Here is an 8,853-nt window from a genome sequence, read left to right as displayed (position 1 = left end):
CTCCTCGTTACTTCTGGACATTCCTCCTCACTATAGCAGTGGTACAACTTGCTATCCGCAGACCACTGACTACCCTCACGTTTCCTTTGTCCATTCAGTTCCTCGTGTACTATTACCTATATATTACCAGTGCTGCTAGTCATAGACTTTCCACGAGCATTCTCTACCATCTGCTGTCTCCTGTTCCGTAATCACCCCGCTACCAGAGTACCATATTACCACCTATATTGCTCTGGTAAGTCCATCACCTGGTGATCCCTGGGTAAAGACTCCTAGTGCCCGTGACAGGCATATTCAATTACGATCCCGATCCGCGGGATCGCGCTGGAACGGCCGCGAATCTAATCCGCGGTACCGCATTAACGTGGATTTTCGTTCGCAGCCCATAGGGCTGCGTACGAAAATCTGCGTTAATGCGGTACCGTATTAACGGCCGCACTGCGCATTTTCTGCGGTAACGCGCGTTACCGCGGGTCGGATCGGAATTGAATATGCCCCAAAGTGGGTATTAATATTGATGATATGTTTACTTATGGAAATGATGGATTTATGAAATTGAACGTTTTTCAGGATGTAATTGATAATGTGACTGAAATTTATTATGATACCTTTTGTTATGTTGGACGTGAATTACAGGTATTTAAAAATGAACTTTTACAACATTGAGTAGTATTGGACTATTTAACGGCTCAAACAGGAGGATAAAGTTTAATCCTTGAGACTTAACTTGGTGTCCATTATTTATTACCTAACTAACGACACTTCCGATCCAGAATCTATAATTACACGTTATATAAAACAACACCCATTATATGAAGAAGGATTTTGATGACAAAACTATTATAAAGACTTTTAAAATGATTCATCATGGACATGTTTAAATCCAAGCATACGGTTCTTTGGACTTGGAAAGTGGCTATCTAACCTAATGTATATTTACAAGTGATTTATTGTGATAATAATTGTAGCAATATTGTTTCTTTATACTTGTGTAAAGTATGGTTTGTATTGTATACAAATACTTGCGAAAGCCAAAAAAAATCAGAGAACATCAGTGCTAACAGAAATACATTCCCATTCAATTAATTATAGTCACATGAAAAAGTATCTTTTTATGTGTATATAAAAATGGTGGGAACTGTCGAAGTAACTTTTAACGAAACTAACAGAAATACATATAAGCTCATATATCACTAATATATAGAACTAATCTAAGATTAGGGCCTGTACTTTTAAGAAGGGAAAAAAACATTGAAGTTTACCCAAGATATTTGTTCAAAACTAGTTACATAAGTAAGCATAATGAGGCACAGGTTTTTAGTAAGTTTCCAGTATTTCACAATAGCCGGATATGGCAAAAGAAATATTGGCTCCAAATAAGGTCAAGATGACTCTTTAAAAAGAATATGTCACTTTAACGGTAGAGACTTAGGGGTAAATGTATTAATCTGCGGGTTCTTCAACACCCGCGTGTTCAGCCTCTTCCGCGATTAAATTTCAAGCGGCGCTGCATTGTAAAGGGTTAACTTCCCTTTACAATGCAGCGCCGCTTGAAATTTAATCGCAGAAGAGGCTGAACACGCAGGTGTTGAAGAACCCGCAGATTGATACATTTACCCCTTAGAGTGCCAGTAGTGATGTAAGCTGGGAAGGTGTGTTTTAAAATAAGGAGTAACGTATTCTATAAAAGAAGAACTTAATCAAATATAGTGTCAACTGGCATTTGAGACCCTGGGCGTATGTCTGCTTCGTCCAGTATGGCTGTATCTATGTATAATATCTTTTTAATAAACTATAGAAATATTATATTTTGGAAACCTGCTCATCTCATTTATTATTTAAAGAGAAAATCTTAGACAGTGCTCGGGTCAGATGGAATCAGAAGAACAATTTTCAATAGAAAAGGCTATTTTTAGAATCAGGATGCAATTTGTTTACCCAAACATGGAATTACATGCAATGCAAAGCTAACAATATTTACAATTCTCTGTTATGTGCTAAAACTTGATGCTTGCATTATCTGAGATGCAGTCACGCCAGACATCCATGTAGCGGCCCCCTGCTGGGTATACAGGCTAAACAGGTGTTTGTCACTTCACGTAAAGACTTACTTAACATTTCCTGCTATCAGCAAACAGACTTCCTCTAGCAATCTTACAAACCCAAACAATGACACTTGCATACAAAACACATCCCAATGTAACACAATAAGTGCATTTCAAAATATACATTGGTGCCTGCACCTCTGATTGAAATACATTTCTACACAAAATTATTTCTACTTGATACAGTCACGAACAAACTATTTATAAGTGATCCAGTCAACCCTTTTTATTTTAAACGGCTTTGCTTGTGTATGTTATATTGTTTGTTTATTAATTGTTTTTCTTTATATCTGAATTCTTTTGTATTTTAAATCTATAATTTAATATGTAGCAACTACGAATCCATTAGCCTGTTAAGAAGAATATAGCTTGACCAAGTTAACCCTTTGAATGCTGGTGTGTGATTTGTTGATACATTTGATTAACAAGCTTAGTGTATGCTTGCATATACATTTGTGTAACAGTCTGGAGGTGTGAAGAGTTAACCCTTTGTTTGCTGGTGTGGGTCTTGCTAGCCCGTGGGTAGCCAGAAGCCTTGTGTGCCACTGTAGGACAGTATATTGGGATCCTATTGCCCGTATTCAATAGGTGGTGGCAAAACCTGAAGTGCGTGGGGATGTGAGAGCACTGTGTGGTTGTCGATTCAGCAGGTCTATGACCTGTTTGATAGGAAGAGAGAGACTTGAGTGCTGGAATCGTGTGTAACCTCATACAGCGAACACCCATGGTCACGGTAGCTGGGAACGTATTCGTGACACTCTCCCCTTAGGTTATAATGGCTACCGCCATCTCAAGATGTCGTTAGATACCGGAATCAAGATCCTAATTTTGGAACTTGCTAACTGGAGTAAAATCGCAGTTCCTATGGGGACTGGATATGCGTTTGAAGAGACTGGGACCGCAGCAGTTAATCCACCAAAAGCTATATATATATATATATATATATATATATATATATATATATATATTTATATACAAGTTAACCCGTGCATGATACTCATGCATTCTAGTCAAATCAAGCTACTTAAGGTGTTAAAAAGGTTCTTGTCTTGCATTTGGGCCATAGCCCAGGCCTCCTCAGGGGAAGAGCGTTACTTCCTGATGCAAGCGCCCTTTTTTAACGTGGTTTTGTCCACATGTTACCACCTCATCATTTTCTCCATCACCTCATCCTTCATCTTTATCGCCACATCCTTTCAGATGTCTATCCAGACACAGGGATCTCTCTCAGCGGTCCTGAGTATCACACTTCTCTTGCTCTGTCACCCCCGGCAACCACCAACCACTCCCAACTGTCACCCCCGGCAACCACCAACCACTCCCAACAGTCACCCCTGGCAACCACCAACCACTCCCAACTGTCACCCCCGGCAACCACCAACCACTCCCAACTGTCACTTCTCCTTCAAGAAATATATATATATATTTTTTAAATCTTTATAAACACTTTTAACAATTAACAAATTAAATTAACAAATTAAAAACATCTTAGTATACCAAATTCCAGCCCTTTCTGAGTTTTTTCCCCCACACACACTAAGAATTTAGTAGGTCAGTGTATAACGCCGCCCAGCAGGTGGCGCTACAGCTTATTTTGTTTTTTTCCACACACACAGACTAACACACGCCACTAGGCTGTTATATTATAGATATATATATATATTTACTAAATGGAGAAAAGTATTCGGGTGCTTGACATATACTTTAACAAGGTGTTGATCCCCCTTTTGCAGTAATAACAGCTTCCACTGTTCTTGGAAGGCTTTCCACAAGATTTATTTTTACCCCAACTATAAATCTGTCCCCACATATTAAATATTTTTACCCTAATTATAAACCTGTCCCCACATATTCAATTTACCTCCTCTCCAATGTAATATGGTTTTGCCAAGGTGCTATATGCTGTTTTGTTTTACTTTGCTTAAATAATCAAGCCCAAGGTGTATACTAACAAAGCAGAATACTCTCATATCAGCCACTTATATTAGAACTCTATCTGAGGTATACATTTTCTCAATAAGACCCATTCCATTGCACACTAGGGGCCTGATTCATTAAGGATCTCAAATGAAGAGGATACTCATTTCAGTCTCCTGGACAAAACCATGTTACAATGGAAGGGGTGCAAATAAGTGTTCTGTTTTAAACACAAGTTAAATACTGCCTGTTTTTTCATGTAACACACAAATATTTGATAGCTTATTTGTACACTGAAATTTAAAGTTGATATTTGTGTGTTACATGAAAAAACAGGCAGTATTTAACTTATGTGTAAAACAGAACACTTATTTGCACCCCTTCCATTGTAACATGGTTTTGTCCAGGAGACTGAAATGAGAATCCTCTTCATTTAAGAACCTTAATGAATCAGGCCCTAGAAGAGTGAAAGACCCATGATGGGACTTGTATCAACCAGGATTTATTGACTCCTATTGATACCTGATACAAGTTTGAAAGTAAAGTGCAGGCATTGGATAGCTGTCGATGGTTGTCTTCACTTCACTTATCTCCACTCTAAACTACCCACTTTAGTTTTTATTGTCAAGCTTCTGCAACTGTCAGCCACAGAGAAGTGAGCATTACAGGTAACAACGGGGTTAGTACCTCTTGAACTGTGCCGATTTCATTATTGAACCTTCATCTATTAGTAGAGGAGGATAAATGTGAAAATGTACATTGTAGGTGCAGTTCTTTAACCTACCAGTGAGTGCCAAATCCTTTAGGCAGAAGATGGGGTAACTCTGCAGCAAAATGAAAATGAATGGATCTACAAAAAAAGTGGGGGTTAGTATATTAAAATAATCACACAAGCTGCAGGCGAATGAAAAAGTTTAATGTCACTAGTGATTAGCATTAGTGTTTGTTTCATAAGTTCCCCTTCAGTTGCAAGCAAACGTGAGTTCAGAGGCTTTGGAGAAATACATGCAGGAATATTCAAGTCATCATATCAGGTAAAGGGAAAAGCAGCCATTTATAAGGGGCAAGTGATGTTTTAAGGTGATTTTGCAAAGATAGTTGCCATAACATCTGTTCACCAATGTTACTCAAAATTACCCCTAACCTTTTACTTTAGGTTCAAGTATATCAGCCAATTATTTATAGGGTAACATCTATTTTATTAGTAAGTCGCTCTGCCACAGACATAATAGGAATTCTTTCCTCACCGATACACATAATAGCTGTGTGTTCTAAGAGAATGATCCCACAAAGTAGTGGCCTTTAAAAAAAAATTGTAAAGACAGAAAAGAAAAAAAACCATTATTAATAGGTTGATGTGGTTAATGCTAGAAGTAGTGCTGTGAGTTTTGTCAAGAAGTGCCTGCGACATGTGTGTTTGTAGAGTCCCCCTTTAAATTCCAGCCCTTTTCTACCGCCCACTTACTTCCTGTTGTTTTGCATTGGCACTAATATGCAGTCAGTTAAGCAGTGAGAGGGTAACCACAGCAGAGGAGGTGTACTGGAGAGTATGGTAGACAAATGTTCCAGAGGGAGACCAGCCAACAGTGTGTGAGGGGTTGCACTGTGATAAAGTGCTTGCTAGTTAACTTACTTAACTTAGACCTTACTAAGAGCAGGCCTGAATGTATCTTAAGATATATACAACTGAAAATAGATGTGTAGGTGGGCAGCATGGTAGCTAAGTGGTTAGCACTTCTGCCTTACAGCACTGGGGTCATGAGTTTAATTCCCGACCATGGCCTTATCTGTGAGGAGTTTGTATGTTCTCCCCAGTGTTTGCGTGGGTTTCCTCCGGGTGCTCCGGTTTCCTCCCACACTCCAAAAACAAACTGGTAGGTTAATTGTCTGCTAACAAAAAATTGACCCTAGTCTGTGTGTGTGTGTGTGTGTGTGTGTGTGTATGTTAGGGAATTTAGACTGTAAGCCCCAATGGGGCAGGGACTGATGTGAGTGAGTTCTCAGCGCTGCGGAATTAGTGGCGCTATATAAATAAATGATAATAATAATAGATGATGTCCTATATGTGCTGTGAAAGAGTCCTGAGCTCACCGTATCAATTTAATGTTAATTATTTTTATTAAGAAGCTAAAATGCTCCATATTCACTCTGGTTATTAGAATGGCACTCAGTGTAAGCCGAAATCTGAAAGGATATAATGTGTATTTTTAATGGCGTAACCCCTATAAACCACTACCAGGTTGCTCAATTATAAAAACACCTTACAAAAAAAACATTTTACTTAGCTAGCTTTGTTACCCTCTCTACCCCAAAACCTACATTTACGTCCAAAAATTTGCCTTATTTTGCTAGTTATTGGTGTTCTGTGTTCATAATTTTGCTTTCTGTAAGAACTTGCACACGTCTTCCTGCCTTCTATATTTTTAGTTCTTGTATTTTGTTTTGTTAGTGTGAAAGGGAAAACTGGGGAATTTGAGGTATTATGAATAGAGTTTGGACATGGCACAGGAAAGGTTTAACGAGAGTCTTTCATCTGCCTCTGCATCTTCTGAAGAACCTCCTGCATTCTCCGCAACTGCAATAAAAAATATAGCTTTTAATAGAGACTGAGACTATATGTATTATGTCTTAGTCAATAATATAATACTACAATGAAAAGTGTACAGATAAAATGTGGTTAATAGAGCTGTATTAAAATCCCAAAAATTGAGTTCGCTAGTGTAACAAATTTTACGATGTCTGGGTTCGTAAATGTAAATTAAATGAAATCCTCCATACCCTAACTCTACTACCAGCCCTGATTTCACAGGGCTGATACTGTTTAATGTAAATAAATAAAAATTATCAACCAGCCTGGGCAGGTTTCCAGTATAATTTTGGACCCCCCCTGCTATAGTGAAAGGCACACCTCTTTATTATACTGGGACCACTGGGGAGGAAAATTTTCCACTCCAGGGATCCCAATTCCCCTCTCCCCATAGAGAATCCAGCCCTGCACTGACCAGACTGGCAAGAGCCACCATTAAAGCAAAGCAGAATACCCCTCTCAGAACCAGAATGGGCTGCAGTAAGAATAGATTCAAGCTCAGAAGTAATGCAAGTTGCGTGGAATCAAAAGCAAAAGAGACTACATGCAAACATCCCGGAAGCAAGAGCATTGTTGTGCAATACAAAGTTGTATTCTTCAGTTGCGACACAAACATCTAAGAATCTTGTCAAACAATCAGACACTTTTAGCCTTCATAATCAGACAATAAGGCACCAAGAGCAAATGCAAGATGACAGAGTTATTAACAATCATATCCTGTGCAGAAAATAATCTAAAGTCCCGCTCGGCACTTCGCGTAGCAGGAAAGGACAATATGGTGGCAGATTATCTCAGCCGTAATCCGATCCATTCAGGAGAATGGGATTTGAACAAGGAAGTGTTTTTGCAAATAATGGACAAGTTCAGGATCCCACAAATAGATTTTATGAAGACAAGCCAGAACAGCAAGGTAAAGAGATTCTACTCCTGTCACATGGACTCAAAAGCAGAAGGAATAGATGCTCTAACAAGCTCTTGAAAATTACTTATTCACTCTTATTTTGCTATTTGCATGTACACAGAAGAGAGTAAACACAAAAGAAGCAGAGGCAATAGCAATCCTTCCATTTTGACCTTGTGGACCATGGTTCAGAGCCAGATTAAGTGGGGTTTCAGTGGACACGTGCCCCACGCCCTCTGTCTCATGAGGTCTCATGATCCAGTGGTGCAGGTGCACACACGGCCTTAGAATGGGTTGATTGTATGACAGGCTATTCCCTCCCCCTGAATCAGCCATCATACAAAATGTGACTGCAGTCATAAAGATCTGTTCCTCCACTCTATTTGTACTGCCCCCTCTGCCCTGTGACATAATATTACATGTGGCTACACTAAGAGGCATACCGATGGCAAAATGTTTGAAAAACTAAGAGATGTCATTGCAACATGGCTTATCCCGCTTGGACTCTCCAGAGGATATGTCATTTGTGATAACGTCACCAATATGTGACAGCATTACAGCGGGGAGAATTCCATCACATTTCCTGTTTTGCTCACACAATCAACTTGGTGGTACGCAGCTTTTAAAAAAATAACAGTGACAGGAAGGAGATGCTGTCTGTGTCCAGAAATAATTTGGGTAATTTTCGGTATTCTGCAACAGCATGAAGGAGATTGCAGCTGCTGCATGAAGTATCGAATTTGAGGGGGAATGTATTATATTCCAGCCCAGTGGAGAATACTTTCTGTGTTGTGCAAGGTGCTGAAACCACTCTAAGTAGTCATCTGTGAAGTGAGTTCAGACACTGTAAGCTTGAGTCAAGTGATTCCCCTAATTAGACTTTTAGAAAAGGAGCTAGAGAAATTGAAGGAGGAAATGAAACAAAGCAATTCCGCTAATCATGTTGGAGTTGTAGATTAAGTACTTTATTCGCTTCGCCAGGATCCAAGAGTTATCAACATCTTGAAATCGGATCATTACATTTTGGCAACTGTGCTTGATCCTAGGTTTAAGAGCTATGTCTTCTCTTTCTTTCCAACTGACCCAGATCTCAAGAGATGCAATGAGCTCTTGGTCAGCAAGCTGACAATTCAAGTGGTACATGACACGAAGACTAGGGCACGCGAAAGTACAGAGCCAAGTCGGCTTGGTACTTGGATCCGTGGAGTTCGGTGGGCTCGGTTCTCAAAGAACCGAGCCCGAGCATCTCTACTTTACATGGCTCTGCTTGTAAAGGGGGTGGTGCGTGCATCTAACATTAATGCACACAGCATTGCCCATGCTTCTGAAGAGGTTGGAGAGAG

General features: G+C 39.5%; 1 protein-coding gene across 2 annotated transcripts in view; it reads right to left on the bottom strand.

Moving 5' to 3' along the window:
* Window positions 1–4,917: 4,917 nt before the first annotated feature.
* The window catches only part of SEPTIN4 (septin 4), a 70,470-nt gene continuing 66,534 nt past the window's right edge, over window positions 4,918–8,853 (bottom strand). For both annotated transcript variants that reach the window (XM_075196634.1, XM_075196633.1), the window contains exon 12: window positions 4,918–6,597. In XM_075196634.1, coding sequence (XP_075052735.1) covers window positions 6,538–6,597 — 60 coding nt within the window. In that variant the 3' untranslated portion in view covers window positions 4,918–6,537. The remainder of the gene's footprint in view (window positions 6,598–8,853) is intronic.

This window comes from Mixophyes fleayi, chromosome 2 (genome assembly GCF_038048845.1).
Source record: "Mixophyes fleayi isolate aMixFle1 chromosome 2, aMixFle1.hap1, whole genome shotgun sequence".
NCBI classification, from domain to species: Eukaryota; Metazoa; Chordata; class Amphibia; order Anura; family Limnodynastidae; genus Mixophyes; species Mixophyes fleayi.
Note: the sequence above shows the minus strand (reverse complement) of the source record. Positions and strands in the feature narration are given on the sequence as shown.